This window comes from Vidua chalybeata, chromosome 1 (genome assembly GCF_026979565.1).
Source record: "Vidua chalybeata isolate OUT-0048 chromosome 1, bVidCha1 merged haplotype, whole genome shotgun sequence".
In the NCBI taxonomy this organism is placed as follows: domain Eukaryota; kingdom Metazoa; phylum Chordata; class Aves; order Passeriformes; family Viduidae; genus Vidua; species Vidua chalybeata.
Window position 1 is genome coordinate 3,692,640 of NC_071530.1, and position 26,997 is coordinate 3,719,636.

General features: G+C 39.3%; 1 protein-coding gene and 1 long non-coding RNA gene across 2 annotated transcripts; one reads left to right on the top strand and one right to left on the bottom strand.

The window, feature by feature from the left end:
* Positions 1-1,105: 1,105 nt before the first annotated feature.
* LOC128785170 (uncharacterized) lies at positions 1,106-3,210 on the top strand. The gene is made up of 3 exons (XR_008429784.1): positions 1,106-1,225; positions 2,333-2,704; positions 3,136-3,210. It is a non-coding gene; the product is annotated as an uncharacterized LOC128785170 (long non-coding RNA).
* A 3,253-nt stretch (positions 3,211-6,463) lies between these two features.
* Positions 6,464-25,660, bottom strand: GHRHR (growth hormone releasing hormone receptor). Its single transcript, XM_053937400.1, has 13 exons — positions 25,604-25,660; positions 21,376-21,481; positions 20,710-20,817; positions 19,450-19,550; positions 16,680-16,777; positions 15,088-15,220; positions 14,056-14,209; positions 12,708-12,768; positions 12,531-12,600; positions 10,904-10,995; positions 10,270-10,399; positions 8,787-8,828; positions 6,464-6,742 (listed from the first exon to the last, which is right to left on the bottom strand). Exons 1-13 carry the CDS (start codon positions 25,658-25,660, stop codon positions 6,620-6,622), a joined length of 1,275 nt encoding a protein of 424 aa, XP_053793375.1. The 3' UTR covers positions 6,464-6,619.
* Positions 25,661-26,997: the final 1,337 nt, after the last annotated feature.

The following is a 26,997-nucleotide window of genomic DNA, read 5'->3' on the forward strand; positions in this document are numbered from 1 at the left end:
CCAGCAATGCAAGGCATTCCCACAGGGAGTAAAATTTATTCCCACCATGCCTGGGTTTGTCTGTCTGCTGCCATGGGATGTCATCATGTCCCCGAGGGTGGGAAAAGGGAAGTGACACATCTTCCACTTGGCTCTCAGTCACCAATGTCCTCGAAATCAGCTCCCAGGCTGTGTGCTGGGTGCTCCAGGAGACTCTGGATTTTATTCAGGGATGAGTAGGAGCTCCAGCCATGCCTAAATCCACACCTGGGAATCTCACAACCCGCACAAAGCTTGGCAGGTTGGCCTCAAGGACTCCTTGGGCTCACTCCACCAAGGGATGTCCAGCGTAAATAGGTGGCACAACCTTCCAGAGGAACTTCCAGGTACTTTTGTGACAATAAAATTGTCTAAATCATCGAGTCCAAGCTGGACAAGCAGCAAGGGAAAGACAGATGGAATGTCCTGGCTGTAGGATGGGGGGTGGAGTTCAGTGGTGTGGAATGCTGAGGGTGTCACTGAAGGGTGGTGAGATAATTCACCCGCTGGATGGAACATCTCAATTGGTGTGCGCCGAGCGAATCCGGCAAAAGGAGAATCCTGTGTCGGAGGGATGGGGTCTGGGAAGGTCCTGGCTGCCATCTAGTGGAGCAGGGATGTGTCTTTAGACTAAAATAAATCTATAGGTAGCACATATCACAGAGAACCAATCTCTGGTCTGTAGGATAAATCACGTCTTTACACGAGAAAAAAAAGTCATAAAATATAAAGTAGCCTAGAAGCCAGTGAAACTGGGGACAGAACCACGTTGTAATTGCACGAAACGGGGGAGAAAAGATCAGGAGGTAAAAGAACCCCTTGTCACTATTTTCTGCAACAGTTTGTGTCCTCCCTCTCACCTCCATGGAAAGCCACACAAGAGTTTTCATTTGAACTAGAGAAATTTGGGCTGTTTTCAGAGTAATCAGATTAAATTTCAGTTCCCCCACCCCAATGTGTGGTCTACTGTGTGCTCTTTGTGACATAAGTGCACATTTTTTGCTAGGAAAGGGGGCAGATGTTTCAACTGGAAGTTCACTTTGGAACTTTCTGATCAGCACTTTGTTCACCAGTGACGATGGTCAAACCTCACACCCAGAGAAGAGGGGAAGCTTAGGGCAGGCATGTGATCTGCTTCCCAGATTTTCCAAATTTTCCATTCATTTCTGCAACTTTGTCTTGAACCCACTTAGACTTTGCCTCTCTGGTAATGCTTTCAGTGTTGGGCAGGGTGTGAGGGAACTTTTCAAGGAAAAGCCCTTTCACTTCCACCCTGACATTGCTCATTTTCCTTTAAAATGCTTCATTTTCCCTTAAGGCATTTTACCTTTTATCTGTAGGTCTCAGTGGCTAAGAAAGCACAGTTAACACAGAATAAACAGAATATCTGGTGGTTTTTTTCCCATCAAGCTGAGTGGGACTCTGAGTTCTGTTTTACTCACTGTCATTATCTTTTCACTCAGGAGATGGAGAAAATCCTTAACTTGTTAAGGCACTCTGTGGATTAGGTGTGGGTATTTCTCTGGTTTCTAAAATTCTTTAAAATAATCAGAAATTAACTCTATTACCAAAACCAGGTGTTTCTACAATTTCCTGTAGACCTAATCCTCTGGAACATGGGGCTTTTTCTGGCTGGAAACCTGAGTTATGAAAATAAAGCTTGTGCTTAAGAAGGGAGGAGAGGCACTACCTCACCCTCTCATCATTTCCTAAACTTTATTTAGCTAAAACAACTGGAGATAAATCTGATTTAAAGGTGTGATTTTAGTTTGTCCTGAACCACAGAATCCTAAAATGAGTTGGAAGGGACCTTAAAGATCATTTAGCTCCAACTCCTTCCATGGTCAGGGACATTTTGCATAGAGCAGCTCTGCACAGGCCCGGCTAAAATACAGATAAAATGGTCTGAAAAGTTAACTGAGTGTTATAAAGAAACAGATCCATTGCAGACATTTGTGTTAAAAAAAAAAAATTAAAGATATATTGTACGTGTTCCTGTGGCTTTAAGAAAGGTATTTATTGTCCACTTTGACACAGTGGTTTTGTTCAATCACATCCAATATGACAGGAAAATCCTATTGATCCATGAAATTACAAATAATATTTTAACTTTATTCCGTCATACTATTATATTTTAATATATATTAAAAATTGATGGCATTTGAAGCAAAATGTAGTAGAAATAAACATTCCAGACATTTAATTTATGTCATGAAATATGAACACAATGTATTTTTATTTGCAGCATTACCCCAAAAATCATGAAATATTCATAGAAACTGCAATTCTTTTTTTTTTTTTTTTTTTTTTTAAGCTCTTTGGATGTAGGATTTTCGTCATGTGCCATAAAACAATTTCCACCAACCAAAGACGAATTTTGCAGTGGGCAGGATCTGATGAAAAGCTTTGTCCCTCAGGGATAATGGCAGAACTGAAGAGTACCATATCAATATCTTGATTTGATAATACCAGAGCACAATTCCAGCCAGACAGTGACGGTGTAAATGTGATTGTGTCTCTTGCTATCAAAGCTGAGCTCAATTTCAGTTTCCAGAGCTCTCCCTGACCAGCAGGGAACAGCAGAACCATCATTAAAGGATGTTCCAGGCTTGTTCTCAACCCATCACAGACAGGCAGTGACATCTGGGATCTTACATGGAAAAACTTCAGCTACAAATTGGTTCAGGTAACAAATGATGCCAGTAGAATTTTTATTCCAATAATAATTATATATATATAAATAAATCTATATGTAAAATATATTTATATATATATAATATATAATTTATATATTACATATTATCATTATAATAGATATTATATATTATATTAATTATATATTATATAATATTATATATTATATATTATATATTATATATTATATATTATATATTATATATTATATATTATATATTATATTATATTATCTATTATATTATATATTATATTATATTATATTATATATTATATTATATATTATTATATATTTATATATTATATAATATATATATTATATATATGAAAATGTATATATATGAATATATGAATATATATTAATTTATTCCAATAATAGACCTTAGGGCCACTTTTAATATTTTTATGTTTTCTCTTCTCCAGTCTCCTATTCTAAGTTCAGTGTCATCACTGTGGGACACTCCTTGGAAGAGGTACTGAGGGTTTACTGCACCAGAGCTTGAATCATAATTCAAATAAAAAACAAAGTATTGAACAGTTATCCTTGCTTCACTGAAAATTGAAATTATTTCATTATATAAAACCAATAATAGTGATCTCTCCTTGATGTCAGATAAAGACAGAAGAACCAGGAGTGTTCTCTGACAGTCATTATGGGATACACTGTTTAATTTTGTTCATATAAAATATATGCTGTTAGTAGAAGAGAATTTGCCATTAAACTTAGCAGTTACAGTGTGTGGGGAAGCATGTAAGGCACTGAGCTAGACAGAAAAAAATCAGTGTAAAAGCCTGAAGATGAAGAAATGATGACAAAACTAGTGGGCAAAAGCCCAACAGAAAATGCCACCCAAATGTGAATGTAGAAGAAATTAATCAAGTGCTCCCACAAAAAAATGGGATATTTCCATTCAAAAAAACAAATTAGAAGCTATTGCTTATTTTTAGGTATCTAGCGGTGTTTTTGAGGATGGGAGCAGAAAAGTTAACCAATATAACACAATGACTTGTGGTAAGATATTATTTTGAGACCAAGTGATTTAACTTGCACCTAAGCAGGCAGAAAATTGAAAGTTAACACCTAAAACTGAATTTCTTTTACTTCTGCAGCCTGCAGTGAGATCAGCTCATGCCCCTAGGCCTGGAAGCACCTTTTTATTTCTGGTTTTACTCACTGCATTGTAAACCCTGTAGCAATTTGCACACCCTGGGAATAATTTTCTGTCTTCAACCCAGTTTTCCGTTGCTGTGGCCCTACTTCAAGTGAAAGCAAATCACACTTAGGCAAATTTATTCTTCAAAGGTTAAGGAGTTTCTGCTGCTATACTTTTCATACTTGTGTTATCAAACCTTCCATGTGATAGACAAGAATGTGTAGAAAGATAATCTTATGTGATAAGTGTGCACATGCTCCTAAACTCACGTTAAGACCAGTAAAAATAATCTAAATTTCAATGCAATTCCCATCCTGAAAAGCTGAATCACTTCAGTTTTTGAATCCTGCTCAACATTTTATATTTAATATAGGATTTAGTAAAAAATGTAATGCAATGCTAATCTCCATGTCATGCCTTGTCATAACTGATATTAATACTATAATTAAATATTTTGAGCAATTTCTTGTGATTTTAACCACTTCTGTTTCCAGTCTCAGCCATCCCCAAGGAAAATATTCCCTGGATAGTAGCTAGGGTTTATTTCAGGAAGGGACAAAATGATGTCTTTAAGATTCCTGCTCTTTTTCGTGCTAGAAAAAGCTGAGATGACTGGAGAAGGACAAAGATTCAGTGTTTAATAACCCTATTTAGGTGGCAATGGATGCCACAGGTACTGGAATGCAGCCAAATAATTGTGCCTATTAGAGATGATACGGAGCCAATGGAAATTATTTGGACAGACCAACTATTTTTGATGCAGAGGGATTTGGGTCAATCACTTAATCCAAATTTCTCTAAAAACAAGAGCCCTGAGAAGACCCTGTGTTCATGTGCCTTCATATCTGTTACTTATGTGGAAACCCCATTCCAGAATTTCAGATTCCAGAAAATCCATTTGATATGGTCAAGAGTCTTAATATGACACTTTAAAACACAGGGAGACCAGAAAGTGGCATCACACATCCAGAAATCAGCTGAGCCTCACAGTGGTTGATCTGTTCAGGAGAAGAAGGAATTTTATTTGGTTTTTATTGCTTTTTGTCTTATGCTTTTAGAGCGTGACAGTGTTCACAGTAAATTTGCCCATTTTCCCACCAGCAGCAATGCAGCAGCTGCAAAAAAAAAATCTATCTAAACATTTACGAGGAGAGATGGGTAAAATTTATCTGTCTTTCCTGAGTTATTATTATTTTAGCTGATAGAGACGATGATCTCTGGGAGGCTGAAAAACATTCCTCTCCAGGAAAGAGCTCATGTTCACTGGTTATGCCACTTTTCCACCAGAGCTGGGTGCTGTGGGACACTGAAAGCCACGTGAAGGCTGCTCTCTGTTAGTTCCTTTCTCTCCATCCAGAACCTTGAATTCTTCTGGATAATGGAAGGAAACGAGTAAAAACAATGTCTTGGGCTTGCCATTGTAAAATGTGTTCCAAAGAGTCACTTCAGAAATGGAAATAAACACCCTCAGGTCTGAATCCAGCCATTGCTGTAATTTTCACAGGTAGAAGAATAACAAGGGGAAAAAAAACTTTTTTTTTTTTTTTTTTTTTTTTTTTTTTTTTTTTTTTAAGTGGAAAAGGAAATCCTGAGCAGTCAACTTTTATACAAAATTTAGGTGAAGCAACATTCCATTTCTTCAAGTTTGCTGTAATTACCTGGATTCAGCAAAGGGAAATTTCTGGGTTTTAATCAGACTTGGCAGCTCACTGAAATGTTCAGAAGAGCAGGGTAAAGTGTATTCATGCAATGATCCTCACTGGTTGGTGCAACTTAACTTTCTTCACTCCTTTCCAAGCCCTGATATTCCCATCAAAAAGTTTAATCAATCTTTTAATATATAGATTACAATCACCATTGTAGGAAAAAAAAAAAAAAACAAAAAAATGAAATAAAACAAAACAAAACAAAACCACTCAAGTACAAACACTGGGAATCCAAGTTTATTTTCAAGCTTCTGAATCTTTTACAACACTGGAGAGCAAAAACAGTCACACATAAGAAAATATTTTGCAATATTCCCAGCAGTCTCCCAGCCCATCTCCTGGGGGTCTCATTCTCTTTCTCTGCAAAAGTTGTTTTTTTCTTTTCATTTCCTTGCAAAGAATTTCCTTAATGATTATCATATGGAGCCTTGGCCTTCCCAATGTCTCCCTTTCCTGCTACTTGGCTGTCAGAAATTTTCTTACCTGTAACTCTTGAAATAACATCAGAACCTGAGAGTGTTTTCTGGCGAAATTGAATCTTTTTGCTTCTAAAGAGACGATGTAAAAAGACAACATAAAAGGGCTTTTTGTGATGCAGTTCAGCAAGACTTTGGGCTTCTTATTTATATGTCTGTGGAATCAAACCATGGAACAAAGCTTGAAGAAGCTGGATAGACTCCAGCTCCCACTAAATTGGAATTGAATTCTGTTTTCCAGAGGTGGTCATCTATAGTGTCACTGGATGGTGCTGCTGGTGTCCATTCATAAATACTTTGTGCTCTATCAGTGAAAGTGTAGAAATGAACCAGAATAAGTGATTTTTATATTTGCTGTGGTGCAGAGTTATCACTGAGAGAGTTATTTTGTTTTAGAAGATCAGTCAGTGTTTAATCTGTCCCAGCAATGCTTGTCCTGCAGAAAAAAGCCCCATGGGTCAGAATTGAAGGATCCTCCAACAATTTGCTCAGGATAAACTGTAATAAATATGTTTGGTAAAATTTTGTTTGTTTGGTTGGTTTTTTTCCCCTCCAGAGCCTGAGGCCATTTTCAGCACACAGATGTGGTCATTTTCACCCCAGAGCTGGAGGGCACAGTCCACCTGGTCCTCCTCCACACTGGCACCAGCCCACGCCTCTTCCCGTGCCACCTCCGCCCGATTTCCGTTTGCACCTCAGGAACAAAGGAAAAGGCTCTTTTGTGGTTGGATTCTGCTGGGGAGCAGACAGTGGGAAAGTAGCAGGACAGAAAGAGGGGCTAGAAAAGAATAAAGTTTTTAGACATCTCTGTCCAAATCAAGTTTCCTTTTTAGCTGATAGGAAGTAGAATCCTGTCTCAGCATGGCCATCTTTCTGCACTGATGAATACTCCTGAAGTTCTGTCAGTACTAAGCTTGAGGTCTCTAGCACTATAAACCATTTTCTCCATTACCAAAATAACTTAGCTTTTTTCGTTTACCTTCTCCTTTTTTTTTTAAAATATTCCCATGAATATTTATTCTACCATAGATCTCACCAACGTAGCCTACACAATTAAATATATTTTCTCCACATTGCCTGATCTTTCTCAGTTGCTAAAGGATGTTGTCTTGGTTCCATCTGCTTCTAGAAAAGTATAATCTGCAGCAAGTTTCTTAATCAGCATTCACCAATTTGTGGCTGGGAAATAATGCTGCTTTGGCATTTGAGATGATGAGGGGAAAGCCAGCAGAGTCAGGAGACATTTGCTGTGTGTTGTTGACAGCTGTGTCATTGTGTGTCTTGTAGTGGCATGTTCACAGGAGCACAGAGTGGGTCCAGGCCACCCACTAAATCCTCCTGTCACATCTGATTCTTGTTAGGAATGTGCCTCCCCAGATGTTTAATAGGAAGGGAATTTCTGTATGGAAGTGCTGTGTGTCTGGGAGGTCGAGCTGGATGTGAAGCTGTGGTCTGTGGTTAGAAGGGATTAGGGTTATTAACAAACTAATGACAGGATTTTTATCTAAACACAAACATCATTAGAGTAGCCAGTAATTCATGGCCATAAACTCAACCAAAAGGCTAAGAATGTTAATATATTTAAAACCATTTAATTTAATATTTCAGAAATTTCTGATAGAATTCAGGAAGTTTGGCCCATGGCGCATGTAGGTGACTAAATACTGTTTGAAGGCTTAATCAGCCCTTGACTTTAAACTTTAAACTGGAAATTGAAGGCTTAGCAATACAGTCCAGGGAGTCTAGAGTGGTCAGGGATGAGATTCATCTCCTAAACACATCTTTGACACTCCAGGGATGCCCTTTCTGGGGAGAAGGGTGGGCATATATGGAACAGGAGTCTCCTTTTCAGGAGCTGCAGACAGAATCCTGCGGAGTGTTAGTCTGAAACTGAATCCCAGTCATATTCCAAAGGAGCAATCTCAGCTACTCTGGAGTCAGAAAATGAGGGAAAATTCCAGAGTTTCAACATATTCTAAAATGTGGAGGATAAATTTTAATGTTTTCTGTATAATTCCTTTAAGATGCATTATTATCACATATAGACTGTGTAAATGGACCTGGACACTAAGGTAAAAGGAAAGACTCCTCTCCCATCAACATTAAAATTCTGACTTGAACATTCTAAACAGAAAACCAGATTTAGCAGAATTTTACTCGAATTTTACCAATAAAATTCTAACTTAAACATTCTAAACAGAAAAACAGATTTAGCAGAATTTTACCCAAATTTTACCAGTAAAATTCTGACTTAAACATTCTAAACAGAAAACCAGATTTTCATTTAACACGAAGAAATACTGAGATGCTTCATGAGACTATTAAAAATACTAAAAAAAAAAAAAAAAAATCACTATTGGGCAAAGGTATGCATTTAAATTCTTTCCAATTTAAATATAGATCTTTAGTAAATGGAGATTTCTCTGCACCACTTAAGAAAGTTGTATTTTCAGATCTGGACTTAGCAGGAGTTTTCCAAGCCCTGCTATAGGACAAAAATGTGCAGAAAGGATGAAAAATACTTGACAGAATAGCAAAGTAGTAAAAGTTTATTTCTCCACTAGATGGCTTCATTCCCATGAAGATCATTGAAATGAAATACATCAACATTGTTAGCCACGTAACAGTCATAAGAAAATGAAAGATTTGGTTATTTTTTTGTATGAAACTGCTTGTTAACTATATATTTGCCACTGAATGCAATATTGTAGAAGATATATCTGATATAGTTTCCTTACCTCTTGGTTCAGGAAACAATAGAGAACTGCCACAATAAACCCCTGAAAAAGACCAGAAGAAAAAGTTTTGAGGGTTAAGACAGTCTGAAAAAGCCAGTTACATTATCTGACTTCATGGTATGTGAATTAGTGAGCATCACTATAGGTGGGAGATTGCTGGAAGTTGAAAGATAATTTATGGATCTCCAATAAAGCTGAACCGCTTTAAAGATAAACACCTGGTTAGTGGCATTTCACCAAAATCAGTCCCACGCTATGAATTCACAACTGTGACTGATGATTATGGAAGTGTGGCCCACTCTCCAGCCCAGCACGCTGACAGCTGATTCTTTATGCACTCTAAAGAAAGTAAAACAGAGACTGCAGAAGGAGATCCATGGATGGAGCTCACACAGCTCTCCAGTCAGATTCTGCGTCTTTGTAGACTACCAGATGAGATCAAATTCTGGCCTATTGAATGTATTTGTTAAGATTCTGAACTGAGGTAAATCCAGGACAAATCCTAGGAGGTCAAAGGACCTACATGACCAGATCCTGGCTCAACACCTCAGACTTCTATTCCATTAAATTATTCATTAACTATTCATTAACTCAGTGAAGGTCCCCTCCCTGTACAGAGGGTTGGGATTGATGGACAGGGTTTGTTGGGCAGGACTGACACAATGGATTCAATCTTCAAGAGGAAAAAAATCATGGATGGATGGTGGTGCTCCCTGAGAATCATCCAATGAACAATCCCTGGAACCATCCAGGGAGAGATCTGTTCCCTGGGGAGGTTTGGAGGCATTCCCACAGCTGCTGCTTTGGACTGAGGTGCAGCACAGGGAACAGGAGGGAAGCAAAGGGAAATTGGGTCCTGCCCAGCTCATAACTCAGGGAGCAAAACCACCTGGAAGGGACATCAGAGCAGGAGCTTTTCTTGTCGGCATCCAGCTCCTCAAGCTGTCCATGCCTTGTGTGCCAATCCAGAGCAGTGGGAGGCATTTGCAGGAGGGGAAGGGATGTGGCATTCCTTGGGACAGCAGCCTGTGTGGGGCTGGTGCACGCACCAGGCACTGCTTGATGCTTATGTTTAATTATCAATTTATTCTTTATCAATTAGCAAGGGGGGTGGACCTGCAACTTTGCCTCTGGAGGATTTAAATCAACCCAAGTTAGCTTGAATTTGTTAGTGAAGTCAGGGAAGGCAGGTGGACAAGTACTGGTATCAAGGAAGATTTTCCACGCTTGACTTTGGCCCCCCATCCAATTTACACATTTATCTGAAATTTTGTATTTGTAAAATCTGGAGGCCAGCCTAGAGCCAGGTAGGATTTGTCACCTCTTCAGACATTTTAACTCAGCACAGCACCAGGAACTTTGTGAGCAGACACTGGTTTCAGGATCCGAGGAGTCTTTTTGTGCAATTCTTGTTGGCATGAGGACACAAGGCTAAAATAGAAAAACTGGTAAGAAGGAACCAAAGGATCTGTGGTAATTCTACCTGAAAAGATCCAATGCAGAGCTCCAAATAAAGCCGAACCCCCAGGCTGGTGTATTCTGGGAGGAAGTTGAAGACAATGTAATGGGTTCCAAATAAAGGAATTAGCAGCAGAGTTGACCTTGAGAGACGTCTAGCACAGGAGATGAGAAGAAATAAGGTGATATTATTTTTCTAAGTAAAATCTAATGCAGTAAGTGTGCCACAGTAGTGAGCAGAAGTGAAAAAGAAACTAGTATATATAAAAATATGTATAACCTAGAAATAAATATGCTGGCTTCCTTTACAGTTCTCATACAGAGAAAGGCAGCAATACAGGATCATTTTTCCTGTCCTAAATAACAGGTTTAATGCCAATTCAATTAATTTAGTTGTCTCCCCATTGATTTTAATTGGAAGGCAGACATCTGAGCTGATTTGAATACATCCCATTGGCCAATATGAGGTGACTAGAGTCTCACCCTTTGACTATTTTCCTTTGGAATGGGATAAGGTTGGGAATTTTAAAATTTAATACCAATTAAACTGAGCCTGTCTGTGACATTGAGCAAGTACTTCTCTGTTTAGAAAAGACAACATAACTTTTTATTATTATAATTAAAATAATTGAGTTTAAAAAAATTATTCCATACATCACCTGTACTGAGAAGAATTATTGAAGTTGATTTGTCTAGGGTCTAGTTTTTTCAACAAAATTCTGATGATGTTGATAAATAGGACAAAATTGACCTGTTCACAACATTTGAGGGGTGGGAGAGAAGAAAAAGACAAGGTTAATTTCTGATGTAAAACTTTGCAGTGAAAATCTGGTGGGTTTTTGTTGTTGTTGTTGTTTAATTTTAGTTACAATGGAATTTCTGTGGTTTCAGTGTAAGGTCATTAATGCTATTCCTGCTTGCAGCACTCAAGTATTTAAATAAGTTGCATTCCTGCTTGAAAAAATGGCTGAAGATGAAAACTTGAGAATTTCACTTTGTTCAGCAAAATATTTTCGTCACTATCTTGTGTGACTCTCTTTTACCTTTTGTAGCTCAAATCAGTTGGATTCTCCTTAGAGACAAATATTGCATTAAATTCTGGCCGATCTCTCTGGGTGCTATTAGTAGAATTTTTCTGCCTAAATACTTCTGCAATGAGATATTTCCATCAGAGATGATCACCCTGTTCTGCCTTTGCAGTGGGTGGAAAACCAGCCAGGAGAGTTAATAGAGCCTCAGGTGGGCTTGGAGGCAGGTCACCTCCTCCCAGGGTAGATATTTGTTTTAAATCAGGTGAATCACTTGCCAAAAGTGCATATTTCCCTTTATTGGCTCTGAAGGAGCCCTTGAGGCGCATTAGCTCAGCTCCAAAGCAGTTAGGGTCAATCCTGACTTGCAAATCGATTCTTCTACAGTTGTAATTTGGCACAGCTTTATGCAAAGTCTGTGAGGCTGCTCAGCTTTCCACGACCAAAGGGATTCTCCCCATGCATTTTTTTTAAGTGTCTGTACACACCAGCTCTTCCTTAGATGAGGATGAATGTTTAATTTTGTCTAAGAATGTCCTCATTTTACCAGAGGGTCCAACCTCATTCTATCCATTAGTGATGCTCTATGTGAATTCCAGCCGAAGAAATAGCAGAGGTAGAAGGACGTGAAATATTTTATTGAAACCCAGTGATCTCTGATCAGAATTCAACTTGAGATTCTTCACTCACATTGTTTGTGTTTGTCTTTAAAGTCCCTTCCAATCCAACGCATTCTGTGATTCCAAATCCCTCCTTTGCATGCATCTTTCCTCCAATTAAATCAAGGCTTTTATAGCTGACTTTAAGGTCATCCATTAACTGCTTTCTCAAACACTGCTTGGGTTTAATGACTTATGGGAGTAAACATTTATGATAATCATTTAAAGACCATCAGTTTATTTAATAAATGCCAGGCTCAAGAGCTGTTATCAGTTGTCAGCTCTGAACAGAAACTTATTTCCCTTGAAAGTTTTGTATTAAAATTTATGGCTGATTCTGAACTCTTATGCTAAAATTTTGTTTTCAGATATAAGGAGTATTTAGTCCACTCACTTGCTATTAAATTTCAACTAAACAGACAATTCTAGGAAAGTTTTAATTTTTTTGAAAGACAAACTTTTTAGTTTGCATTGGACATAGACAGTTAACAGTAGGAATTTACCATTTCTCTTCCTACAACTCAGCAAACAGCAACCCAATTTTAATACAAAAGCCTTTTTTTCTTCTTAGTAATATCAGCAAACTCAGAAGTACCTACCCCCACAGAAATTATTATTGGTCCTTTGATTAGCCACCAATAAGGAGAGCCTTGATTAATATCCCAGCATCTGTGAATATGATAGTAAGTTTAGAAAAAGATATACATATGTAATCACGGCAATCAATTAATAATATAACCCAAAAATATAGAATAATGTGGGAAACAATGACTTACGCTGTGTCTTCAAAGTAGAATTTTGTCAATATCCATATAAGGGTGAAAAGTGTTGGAAAACCTGTCAGACATTTTAAAATAAGGTATAATTAATTCAAGCCTTGTCCACTGAAACTCTGCTGCAATGATGCAGATCAATCATTTTTGAGAGCTGGAATTACCTTTTGGGGTCAGTTCCTGTAACAGGAATTACTTTAAATACAGTCCCTAAAACACAAAAAAGTGATTCTGTTTGCTGAGTTGTCAGGCCTAGCTTAATCTTTGGTGGCAACAGGCATGGATTTCCCTCCCTGAAGCAACAAAAAATTCCTCTGGCCAAGTGCATTCACCTGCCATAGAGGAGTGCTCTGCTTTTTCCTTCCCACAGCAACTCTCTGTGGGCACCCACTTGATTTCGGATTTCTAAGTCTGAACAATTCCATTTATTCCACACAACAACAAAATCAGAGGGGAGATGTTGCTGTTTCACTGCCTGTTTTGTTATTTATTGGACAGAGCTGCTTCATTCAAACAATACCTCAGTGCAAAAGATGGGCTGTAAAAATACCAGGAATAAATTAATTCCTGCTTAGGAAAAAACAATTCCCTTTCCCAACCTGTGTAACCATTCTGCACAAACAGGAGCAAGGCACACTGAACTCTGGTGTTTGTGATAACTCCTTAGAGGTGACCATGTTTTCAGTGGGGTGAAGAAGGTTAAGACTGGAGGATGTCTCCTTGTGCATTCTCAAATATAAATGATTTTCCACCCCTTTCAGAGGGGGTTTATTGCCATAAAAAAAACTTGATTGCTTCTGGCTAATATGTACATAAAAATAAAATGGAAGCAACACCCAAGTTAGGTACTTTAGTTAGATCAATTGGGTTCCACATCCAGTATTTTTAATTGGAATGATCATGGAATCATAGAACCATAGAACTGTAGAGTCATAGAGTCATAGAACCATGGAATAATGGAATCATACAGTCATAGAACCATGGAATCATGGAATCATAGAGTCATAGAATGGCCTGGGGGAGAAGACACCTTAAAAATCACCTGGTTCCAGCCCACAGGGACACCTTCCACTGTCCCAGGTTGCTCAGATCCCCATCCAACCTGGCCTTGGACGCTTCCAGGCATGGGAAGTTCACAGCCTCCCTGGGCAACCTGTGCCAAGGCCTCACCACCCTCACAATTCAGAATTTCCATGTCCCATCACTCCATTCCTTGGGAAAATCCCTCTCCAGCTTTCCTGTACCCCCTGGAAGTTGCTCAGTGGTCTCTGTGAAGCCTTATCTTCTCCAGGCTGCACAGCCTCGTTTCACACCTTGCCTTTTACTAATTTCCTGTAAAATCCGTGCCTACCCCAGCCAAAGAGAACCAGCCACCAAAAATATCTCCTTCCATGAGACAGGGATGAGAGCAGCAGGCAGTTGAGGTAGAGAGCCTCCACCAGCAGCCACATGAAATTGGTCATCATGAAGTAGTGGCAGAAAACCACGGAGATCTTGCATTCAGTCTGGGGAACAGGAAAGTCACGGTTTAGGCATTGCTTGGAGATGCATCTCTTTGGTTTGACCATGAGGTAGACATCTGTAATATTGGCTGAGTTCTACCAAGAATAAGATCTCACTATTAACTGATGGTTAAACTGAGGGCTTCAAATGTGAAATGGATTTCTGAGACGTAAGGCTGTAGCCATCATAAGGCCTTGGAATCCCCTCTGCATTTTGCTTTCTATCTCTGTGTTAGAAATGTAACTTGGGCTCCCGAGCATGTGAGTTCTCACAAATTCACTGCTTTGAGTGTACCTTCAGTGTCAAATGCTCCTTGAATAAAGGTTCAAGGACACATTTTTCTCCTTATGCTCGGCTCTAAAATTCTGTGTGGCTGTGAGCAGTGCAGAACCATCCCATAAACCTCTGCTTGAAAACCACTGCTGAGATCTGGGGCTAGATGAATGCTAAATTCATTGTCTGGTACCTTGAGTGCTTTGTGGTTTACAGATCAGAGCTTCCAACCAGAACAGGAAACCCAACATTTCCAGAAGAATAAGCTTTAAAAGTTGTTCTTTGATGTACTCAGAGATCTTTAATTTTATGCTTCAGATTATTGAAACATAACAGTGTAATGATACAACTTTGTTGCTATGTGCAAGTCCAAATTTCATTTAGAGTACTACAACATCACAAATTGATGCTATAAGAATATAGGAGGGCATAATTTATGGAAGTAAAATATACTGAATTGAAGAATTATATAATTTTCATTACCAGGTTAGAAGGGGGAAAAAAAAGCCCCAGTAAGTAGTAAAAAAGAGAGAAGAAAAGTGAAACCATAAATTAATGGTACATAAAAACACCAAATACCACAATATCCTGCTTTATATGTGCTTACTGTGGAGAAGCTGCAGTGATCAATGCCTTCCTCCTGGAAAAGGACAGCATCCTTAATGAAAATGGCAATAGCCTTTAAGATGAATGTAAAAAAGAGCTGTACGTGGATATAATTCCTGGGACAGCGAAGCCTCCTGGAAGAGAAGAAGAGAGGTCCCTCTGAGGTAATTAACTTACTTGTGCTGGCAGTAATTAAAATAAGCAATTAGCCCATGTTTTATCTCAGGTACTTCCAGACACATTTAGGAAGAACATTTTGATCCACTGAGCTCTTTCAGAAAGAGGCAGAAAACTTCCTCGTGTGAAGCAAATCAGCCACAATCTACACCTTAATCTCTTGACTTGTTAACCAGGATTATAGTTTCTGCCTTACTTTGTCAAAATTATTTTGATGAATTAAGTAAAAGCACAGAAGAGCTTTAAAACAATTTGGTACATCTATTTTAAATTCAATGTACACATCTACTTTAAATTCAATTTACACCTTGACCTTAAATTTAATTAAAGATTAAAATTTTGCTGTTATTATATACAGATTTTTGAGGGAGTCATGTTTTTATTTGGAGATGAGGATTTGAGTCAATAATCAAAAAGTTCCACTAAAAGCCAAATTCTATTCAGACTCAACAATCAGAGGGTCACCTAATCTGAAAGTTCACCTAGAGTGTGCAGAATTTTATTGCTGACCTCAAATGTCAACCCCATTGTTAATTATGACTTTTTCCTCCCTATTACTACGTCTCCTTATGTCCATTGTTTCTTTCTTTCCCCTCATTTGGGCTGGTTTGTTTTCCTGAGGTCAGAGTGGATGTCAATAAACATATCTGGTGGCTTCCAGACATGAACTAGGAACCAGCAGAGGTCAAGAAACTTTCCCTAGAGAACCCTGATTCTCACAACATAATAATAAAACTCCTGCCTTTTTTTTTTTTCTTTTTTTTTAATCTCACAGAAATACAAGAAATAAACAAAAATTAATAAAATAAATCCCACGTGGTGGCAAACATTAAATCTACATTAAATGATAAAATATGTTAAATATTCTTAATTAGACCTGAAAATACCTATAAAATAGATATAAAATACTTAACTCGGTAAGAAAGAATTCTCACCAAATGTGACAAAATTCTGAAACTAACTTTAAAACATGTCTTTAGTGGTAAATGTTTCAATAGTAATCTATAAAATGCTATAGGAACACTCTTTCAGAATCAAGTCCTTTGTGTATATTCTTATTAAAAATTCCCTGGAGCCATAACAGGCACGCACGCAGAGTTTATGAAAAAAATCTTGATTCCAGCCTAAAGCAAGTAAATTTTTCTGTTGGCTCTTCAGGATCAAAGTGAGTTGCTGAGTTTTGCCAAGAGACAGCCAGGGTTTATTTCCAAGATCTGAATCTTCTTATTCCTGTCTCTCTCTGATGTCTTTTAATTCCCAGCTTCAGTTTCATATTATTTAACCAGCATGGCTGGAATTTTTTGTTCTTATTCGCCTGAATTTCTATTTGTGTTATTTTGTTATGTCTAATGCTGTCTTCCACAGTCTAAGAAATTAAAAACTGTGAAAAGAATTGAGGTTAGAGGACACCTTTACCTGAATGCAATCAGAACTGTCACAGCAATGATGAGGGAAGCGATGGACACGCTGTATCCCACAGTGTAGATGATCTTTATAGTAGAAAAGTAGGATTGCTAGAAAAGAGAATGATTGTTCACACAAGTTGCTGTTAAATGACAGCTTTTTTACTGATTCTGTCAATTTTCCTTTGTTTGGTGCTTCCATTCAGTTGATGTCCCTGACTGCCTTTTTCCCCCTCTTCAAATCCCGCAGCAAAATTCAACTTAAATCACTAATTATGTTTCTTTTGTGTAGTCCCATTCCATAGTTGTGTGGATACAACCCAATCTGATGCTGAAACATGTATTGCTTGATCAGGGTCATTTGAAGCTCACTCACAAAGCCATAAAAACCCACACCAGTCTTCAAAAAGGCATTGTTCAAAATCTTATGCAATTTTTATAAATGCTGTGTTCTATACTGTGTTTTCTCCCCAGCAGTAGCAGGACAATGCTGCTGGCAGCATGGTGAATACAGAATTCTCTCAGCCTTTCTCTATTTTTCTCCACTTTCCTCTGCTTCCTTACTTCCATTTTTGCTGTCTATTCCTCTTTTCAATTTTTATTGTGCTCTGGTGGGTTGTTGTTTTTTTTTGGTTTTTTTTTTTTTTTCTGGGGTTGTTTCTTTCCTCTGTTTTTCTTGCTGCCAAACTCAACTGCTGCTCAGTTGGAATGCCAGTCAAAATCCATTTCAATTTAAGTGGCTCCTCTATCAGACACAATCTCTGAGTGAGGATAAGTTGACTTCAGCTGTCTCAGATGAAAGCAGAAAACAGAATGAATAAGCTCTAGGCTGCAAATCTAACTCCAGTCTAACATGATCTGTCTCTTGGGTCCCATTTCAATGCTTTTACAACCTAAAATCTGCACAGCTGTGCAGTGCATTCCTACAGTTCACTTGGGGAAGGGGAGATGGTCGTTTGGAGCCTTAAGGGGAACTTTATGCATTATAAGACTGACATTTATTTAATTTATTTAGGTGCTTAAAAATTAGCTGCCTAAATATGAGTCTGTAGTAGAATGAGAAGAACCTGACCACAGGGCTGATCTGTGTAATTTTTAATACAAACCTGTTTTTTCTCATCCTTTTTCTTTTATAGTTAATGAAGGGAAACACTCTCAGAAGACAATTCAAGTCTTTAGAAAATGAGACCTTATTGATTTCTGTGACCAAAAAAAAGGATCTATCACTACATTGCCTTAGAAAGAGGAGGTCATAGAATCATAAATCCTCGACTGGTTTGGGTTGGAAGGGACCTTAAACATCATCTACTTCCAACTCCTGGATTAGTAGAGTGAAACCTTTTATGCCAAGGATTTTGCATCCAAGTGTGCAGATTTATGATTATCCACAGTGTAACCTGAGCTGTTATTATTGGTCAGAGCACAGCAGCTGCACCCTGAGTTTGCCTTCCAGTTCAATTTTATCCATAAGAAACCAGATTGTCCTTTCTGAGAGCATGCCTCAGTGTGAATGCAGCAAGTGGGGACAGCCAAGAGATATCCCTGGAAAATTCCCACCTGATTCTGACCAAAGCACTAAGACAGATCCATGGTGCAGAGATTAGCTCCGACTTTCACAGTATTCTTTTGAGACTGATGAAATTAAATGGGGTGGAAACCAGGCATAATGGTTTTTTTGGTTTTTTTTGTTTTGTTTTTTTTTTGTTTTGTTTTTTTTTTTTTGTTTTGTTTTGTTTTGTTTTGTGGTTTTTTTTGTCTAGTGGGTGAACTGTGAGCTGTGTAGGATTACCCAAATCCCTGACTATGCACAATTCCAGCCAGAGCTCACTGAAGCACCTCGGAGCTCCAAAGCTTGCCGGGAAGTCTGGATGTATCACTCCATGAGAAACATCAAAACTGTGCTAGGCTGACCATAGCTGGCAACAAATCAGACGTGTAAAACAGAAAATAATCAACTCCTCAAACAGATAAACCTACAACTGAGGAGTTTCTTCAAGGTAAAATAATGGAATCATCACAGAATGGGTTGGGAAGGATCTTAAAGCTCATCCAGTCCCACCACTGCCATGGGCAGGGACAACTTCCACTATCCCAGGTTGCTCCAAGCCCCATCCAACCTGGCCTTGGACACTGTCAGGGATCCAGGGGCAGCCACAGCTTCTCTGGGCAGGCTGTGCAAAATCTCCCCATTTTGAAATATGGTTCAAATCACCATATTTTATCCTTATTAATTAGGGATCAAGCACTATATTTTCCCTGTGCCTGTAACCTCAAGATATCACCAACAGTGAAAATCTGGCTGAAGAAATATGTCAAATTCTGATCTGCATTACAGAGATTACAGAGATTTTTTTTTTCCATTGTTGAATTAGATATTTCATGCAGGATGAGACACCCAAAACCACTCTTTTCCTTAGATATTGCTAAATTTTGAACAGTGGTCTTTTAATAGCATATTTTCTGTACAGATGCTGTGATACCACAAATTCATCTTGCTGTCTGATATTACTGAAATGTCTTAATACAAATTTTTTGAACATTTTGTGCTACATCTTTGTCTGTTATACTTGTGCATTTGCAGCTGGCTTTGTTACACCTGAATAATAAAACATTCTCAGTCATCTTACAAAATAGGTGGCCAGAGTAAAAATTGGAATTATATCCCATACTTAGAAAGAAATTTCAGCTTCTTCTGAGTTTCCGTCTGCAGTGACCTTCAGGAATAGAAAGGAATACTATAACATCAGCACACTATTCACATAAATTTATGGAATTAAACTTACTTCTTCAAGAGGAATCTCATCTTCTACTGGACAGGCCACATGGTAGGGAGGGAATGGGTCAGACCAGCCCTTTTTTGTGCAATTTCTTTTTATCATCCCAGCTGAAAAAGAAGTATTTAATTTTCTCAATGCAGGACAAGATAATATGGAAAATAAAAACCAGAAGACCTCTGGCTGGTATAAAGTTGTACCAGAAGATCATTAGCATCTCACAGAGTCAGTAGGACAATTTTCCTGTGCACATTCAGGTCATCAGACACAAAACTTTGTATTTTATTTATAGACAAACAATGGGAAGAAGGGAGAGAAGGAAGAGGTGATGGGAAGGACTAAGGAAGGAATTATACCAGGCACACTGCAGAAGATTGGGAAGCACTGCTCCATAAATTTCTGCTCTGCACAGCACTCACCCTTCTACCACATCCCTTCTCATTCCCACCTCCCCTGAGGCTTACTCTTCCCTAGCAGATCAGAAGCTGGGATAAGCAGCCCCTTCCACGGGGACAGCACGCTTCCACAAAAAGTATTTATGAGTCAGATGAAGGAGAAGTTGAGAATCCCAGAGCAGGAAATGAATCTGCACAGATGAAAGGGATTTCCTTATCCCTCGTTTATAACTAGCATGTGTTGGATGTGGCAGAGGTTGGGCTTTGCAGTTTCTTTTTCTTGTGGGACTGCCAAATCCAGGTCTTTCCTGGAGGGTGGTTTGCTCCTTGTGGGCTCACATTTTGTTACTGGCCATGCTCACCCAGACTGGGAGCAGGCACAAAGGCATTTGTTTGCAGTTTTGCAGCACATGTGCTGCTCCAAGGCCTAAATTCTGATTTGTATCTCCAACCTTGGTCTTAAAGAACAATCACATTGTTCATTCCTCTGCCTTTCATTTCATCCCACACCCATCACAGCATAAATCTCAAGAAACCCCAAGCTTAAGTTCTGACCAAAACAACCTGCAGATGAGCTTTGTAGGCAACTCACACAACAAACTGACCCCAAAGCACATGGAAACCAAGGAATCACTCCTTGTATTTCAGTATATTTTTGATCCAGGGCCTCATCAGAGACTACAGAAATCAAATCCAGTTATGGATAATCCTTAAAATATGAGAAGAACTGCTAAGGTCCCTCAGATCCTCCTAAAGTTTTTGCAATACTTCTCTGTTCCAGCTCACGGGAACATGAAATTCTCTGTCTTCACCCTCCCTTTTTAGAAATGCTCTTGCCAGACACACAACAGGAGTAACCATGGTAGGACATCACCTGGCTCCTTCATGAAGTGAAAGAGGATGTTTGGACATGGTAAGGCAAGAATCTCTCCAGCATCTGCCTCTGGCCAGCACAGCAATTTGTCCCAAGTTCTCTTGCAACCTCAGGCAGAAAGTGAAATATATTTTTAAGCATGGTTAAATTTGAGCAAAATAAAACCCCAAACCTTTTTAAACTTTGCCACTCCACCCCTTCCATATCTTATAAAAATAGTTTAGCCACAGGTTTTATTATGAGAAATAAACACCCCCAGAGTGCTATTTAATCTGTTTTAGTTAGACCCCTGTGTTAGACTGAGGTGAGTTTTCAGAAAGAATGCAATAAATGAAGAGTGAGGATGGAAGAAGGATCAGATCACTGTAACTCTTCAGGAGTTGCCCTATTTTTAAAGATCAGATCAACACACCCTCACAAACAAACAAGCATGATGCCAAGGAATTGGACAAGGGCACAAGGATTCACTCTGATAAATTGACTGTCCATATTTGAATGTGAAGGACACTGGAAAAAAGAAAAGAATGGGAAGGAATGGGAGTAGATGGAAGAAGAGCTGACAAGACAACAGCACATGGGACCATAAATAAAACCCTCATGTCCTTTGGCAGCCTGGCCATGTCCTGACTCTGGTCCCTTCCCTCTCCCTCACACATGGATGGATACCTGGTGATGTTGCATTTCCATGATCTTGTGGGGCCTCCAGACATTCAGCCTCCTTTTTCTTCAGCTCTACCATAAAATCACATTCTGGGTGGACATTCCCAGCAACCTACAGGGAGGAGAGTTTTGGGGGATTAGTTAGAAGGGATATTGGATGGGATCTCACCAGGCATTAAGTCCAGACCTACTTTTACATCTAACAGGACTGGTTTAAGGACATAGAACAGTGCTTAGGGTTTCCATCCAAGGGCTGCTACTGTCTCTGCACAAGCTGGTAGTTACAGCTCTGTGCTGGAAAGTTTATACATTCCTCTGGCTACATTCATAATGAAAGATCTCTTTGCTAGAACCTGAGTTTGAGTGCAGGATTCATTTACACCCTAACTTTAGCTGGACCCTGTTAAGTATGACCCCAGAAAGGCACACTGCACCTGGTCAGGGTAATTTTCTTATCAGTGAAGGGCTCAGTGCTGCAGGAAGTGCTGCAGAACATGTGCACAGACAAAGGCCTGCCAACCTCCAAAGAAGCATCATCATGAAATCACAATTACTGCAAACCTGTCTCCTGAAAGAGCTCTTCACTCCAAAAGGACTGAATCTGTTCTCTCCCTTCTGCCATCTGCCTTCCTCTACACAGGGTGGGAGGCAAAACTCCTTTATTTGGGAAAAAAAAAAGCACTCTGCACCAAAGCATTTGTTGGTTTGGTATGATGTTATAAAGAAAAAAGTGACACCCAGGGTTTTAATAGCAGGAGACATTCAGTTCTTTAGTCCTTATTTAGACTTATATGGGAACCACAGAAGGATCTGAAGGCATCCAGAGAACTTTGGGTAGCCAAGGACAAAATCTGCCCAGGCTGTTACACCCAGACTAGTGAGAATGCACCCACTGGGCAGGAGTACACAGGACTATTTCACACAAATTTAAAAAAATATGTGCCTTGTCCAGCTTTAACCTCTGTCCCCAGTCCCAAAAGATGAGTTGTGATCAGAGACACTCTGACTTTTATCTCTATGCCCTGGCCACTGGTGCTGGTGTGCTCTGCATGTGTGAATATAGACACAAAAACACAGAAACAAAACAGAAAATTAGCCTAGCATGAGACTTGCATGGTGAACAGGTGGCTGGCATATGGCTCAGTTTTCTTCCACCCAGGGAAGATTCATATTCAGGGAATTTGGAAAATAACTCTCTGGCTTTCAGTTCATTCAGAGGGCAGATTGTATCCTTTCCAATAAGCTGGTGTTTCCCCTCCATGTTAATGTCCATGTCTCTTGTTGGCCTGCGGAGCATTTGAACAGCATATTGACCAAAAATTTGAGGCTCTCAGGCTGCTGGAGAGCACTGGATTAATTACACAGCATTTGTTTTTCTGGGGTTTGGGCCCTGGTAGTTAAAAATGTCATTATCTCCATACGTATGCCCTGCAAGATCATCTGCTTCCCCTTTACTGCACTTTTAGGAGGATGTGGTTTTCCTGCCAGATTTGCAGACAGCAGTGCCATGGATCAGCTTAAGGCAGCAGTGAAAAGCAGGGCTCCTTCTCCAGGCTGAATGGAGTTTGGTGTGTGTGAGAGGAGGGTAAGGATGGATGGATGGATAAGGAATGGATAGAGGGAGGGATGGATGGATGGATGGATGGATGGATGGATGGAGCAGAACACAGACATTACCCTGCCCAAGGAGGAGGAGATCTGTGGGATGCCCCAGGGATTTCATCCAGATCAATAAAACCAGGGGGTATAGGGAGACCTTTTGTTAACACAGGTGAACCAACCCGGTGGGAAGAAATGCTGATGTCTGACTCCAGTTCAGAAGGCTGAATGATTTCTTTATTATAACTATACTATAATACATTAATATACTATTTAAAGGAGATACTAAAACTACAAACCTACTTTTTCTAACTACCATATCTAACTCACTCACAACTCATGACCCTCTCTGAGAGTCCAGCCACAGGTGGGTTGGATTGGCCACCAGGCTCAAACAATCCTCACCAGAATCCAACCAAGCAATCACCCCAGGTAAACAATTCTCCAAACACGTTCCACATGGGAAAACAAGGAGTAGAAATAGAAATTGTTTTCTCTTTCTTCTCTCTGTGCTCCTCTATGAAAAATCCTGAGTGAGAGAAGAATGTGCCTGCCACAGAGACCCTCCATTTCTCTCCACTAAGAAATGCAATGTGAGGCAGAATTACAGAAAAATGGCATCTGTCTCGAAAAGCTTTGCAGTCTTGATGCCTCTTTTCATGCCAACATATATTATTTCTCCCTTTGTACTCACCCTGGACAGTAACTGCAGGAAAATACCCTAACCACGGTTTATGACAGCTATTGCAAGAAATAACTTGCAATAACTCAGTAGAAAAAACAGTCAAACTATTTACTGAAAATCTCTTTTACAACACTCCCTTGGTTCAGTGAACTGTGCCCAGAAAAACCTCAGCAGGAGGAAATGCACCCATTTGCACTATTCTAAATTATTTCTTCTGGCAAAAAAACATTGCTGGATTTTGCCTGTCAAAATTCTCTTTGCTCTCTGAAATGTTCATGGCAAGAGCAAAGCTTGTTTGGCTCATTCACCAGTTCAGGAAACTCCAGGAAATTCTTTTTTTTCTCCTTTTACTTTCTAAGTCTCCAGACTGTGAGAACACTTAATTTAGCACAGGCATCTCAAATAAAAAGATGAGGCTGATCAAGTACCAGGTATTTAAATTGTTGCCTCTTCCTTCAAGAAGAAGCAACCTTAGGAGGTGCTGTCACAGTTTATTTTCAAGTCAGCCCTAACCACTGCCTGAGCAGACACCGAGTGCCAGATCTGATATGACAGAAACTCAGGTTAAATAAAATAGAAAGATTTATTCCACTCCCAGGCTGTGTTTTAGGTATATTTATCACCTCAAAGCACTTTTCCTCTAGCAGACCCCCAGTTTAAGGAGATGAGAGTCGGTTTCTTAAGCATTCCAAACCTCTCCAGGAGCTGAGTTCATGTTTTCCAGAGAAAGCATAAGGACAAATTACACCCACAAGAAAAACAGGGGCCTGCTTTTCCACGATTTTGTACTCAAATGAGGGTTGTTTATCTATCCTCTAATATGCAACACATGCTAGGAGGTTTTCATTATACACTAACACATAGACTTGGTTTTCATTTTACACTAACACATAGACTTGGTTTTGATCAGTATATAATAATATAGTAAGCAACCCAACTTTGTAGAAGAAAATTCTGTTTCTCTTGGGTAAATGGGGCAGGTTCTTACAGAGACCTTCAGTCATATTTTTAACCATTAGCACTAAATCCTGATATTCTACTTAAGAACAGTCACACTGATCTACTCCTACTACAGGGAAGTGGGTTTGTCACACAGGTGGTACAAAGGAATCTCGTTTCACACCAGTAAAAAGTCTGTTCAGCCGTTTCACGGTGGTTTATTTTCCTCAATGAAGAAAACAAAACCAAGCTGCTGTGCCATGCCTCATGAAATGTCCCTTCAGAGAAGAGATTCCCAGGAAAGAAGAAAGGATGTAGAGGAGGCATGACAAAAGGAAGATGCTGAAGATGTGATTATTCTCAAAAGCAAAGATAATATCCTGCCCCCGATTTGCACAAACCTTTCCCGATACTGGTATGATCCTGGATCTTGGTTTGCCAATCTCTGTCCAAAGTGAGATGTCACCGAGACCTCCAAACTTTTTAATGGCTTTGGCTCTTTCTAAATCTGCCCTAAACATCTCTTCTGGTTCCACTCTTTTGTTACCTGCAGCATCTCAGCTGCTCACATGCCAAAAAATATCAGTGCTGCCACCAAGGCAGATGAAATTGTAACAAAAAAAACCTGCAGAATCTGAAATGAAAGAAAATTCTATCAAAACTCATCTGGTGTAACAGCCCTCCTCCAGTTTTTTCTTCTTTGTCACTGTCTTTCAAAGCCCACACACACAAAATAAGAGTTTCTCTTTATGTGTTTCTCTTTACTGAGGGTGTCATAAGAAAGCAGAGAAATAAACTGATATAAACGTGGGTCCCTTCTGCTGCCGTTCACACTTTTCATTGCATCTTGCCTTGTTTAACTGGAATCCAAAGCAAACAGAGAGAAAAGAAACTCATTTAAAAAAAATAAAAATAAAGCTGTATCTGACCATCTGCTCCCACAAGGAAATGAACAATTATTGAAACACAATGAAGTAAAAGCTTTTTTTTTTTTTCCATGCAATTACTTACAAGCACTGCCAGACTCAGGGTGTGCAGAGCACAGTGATATAAAGAACAAGAGGTCATGTTCAAAGCAAGAGCCAGACTTCACTTCTTCAGCTTCTCTTAGCATCCTTCACCTGCTTTTTGATTTCTCTTTCTCCTCTCAGTTGCTGATTTGAAGCATTTATCTTTTTGCACAGAAGTGACGTAACAGGGATGTGAAGTGGGAGATAAATATTAACAATTCTCCATGCTGTGTTTAAGCTTTGCAATGTTTTGACTTTGCTCAAAGACTGGACTGGATGAATTGAGTGATTGATGCCAGGATTATAGAAATTCTCTACGCTTCTGGCAAGACTAATTTCTCTCTTTTAACACAAAATGGTTTTGGGGGGATGGACAGTTCGACATGTTACTAATCCCATATTAAATCAACATGATTGGCATAAGAGAAACACTCTCCTAGCAGTTATTTTCAATTTTTTATAATTAAACCTTTTTGTTATGTGAGTCCAGTGTATCTGGGTGTTTTTATGGAGTGTAATGAGCACAGTGCTACACCTCAAGATGCAAAATCAAATCCTACTGACAGGCATGTGAACACAAATTTTGCTGTGTACCTGTTTGGGCTTTGAGTTCAAGGCAAAATTCACAGAGGATTCTTCCCAGTTTACTTCAGACTTCTGGAAGTTCAGTGTCTGAATGTCAATGAGTCAAGTCCTTTAGCCAAAGTCTAGAGAAACAAACACTCAGCTCATTCATCTCATCCTGAGCTTCAAGGCAGGCCAGCTGAATCCCACTCCAGAAATATCCATGCTCACTCAGAGATAAAGGAAAATTTATTTCATTTTTCTATCAGTTTGTACCATCTTGAAGGACTTCAAATTCCCCATCAACATTAGGCGAGTGTCAACATTGCAAGATCAGAGACTCAAGATATGAAATCCCTTTCAAATATTGTTCTCTGCTCTTCTGCTTTCCTGTCATGCCATTCCTTAAAGTAATTTATAAACCCCAGCTCCCAACCTCCCACAACAGTACATCCTACAACCCTGTGTCCACCTCTGGCACTGCTCTTTGTCCATCAGCCCTGCTCATCTTTCTTCAACTATTTCAAATATCTTCTGTCTGCTTCTCTACACAGATTGTGGGAATGCTGAGAGCCTGGAAAGGAGCCTCTCACCTCCCAGAGTCACCACAGCTGTGAGGAACTGGAGTTGTACCTACCTTTGGGAATATCTGGGGGATTGAAGCTTCCAGGGCTTGGCTGTAGGTTGGGTCTGGGGGGGAACTGAACATATCCAATGCAAGAAAGTGTCTTTGGAGACTGAAGTGGGCAACTTTTCCTTGCAGTGTGTGCTTAAGGATTTATTTCATTTTCTCCAAAAGCTTATACCTTCCTTAATTATGCTAACTTTCAA

Coding starts and splice junctions, on each gene's coding strand:
- GHRHR (XM_053937400.1), bottom strand. CDS start 25,660: ATGACCTCTTGTTCTTTATATCACTGTGCTCTGCACACCCTGAGTCTG. Junction 14,210..15,087: donor ATCACTGCAGCTTCTCCACA/GTAAGCACATAT, acceptor CCTGTTCCCCAG/ACTGAATGCAAGATCTCCGT. Junction 10,400..10,903: donor AATAATTCTTCTCAGTACAG/GTGATGTATGGA, acceptor CTCCTGTGCTAG/ACGTCTCTCAAGGTCAACTC.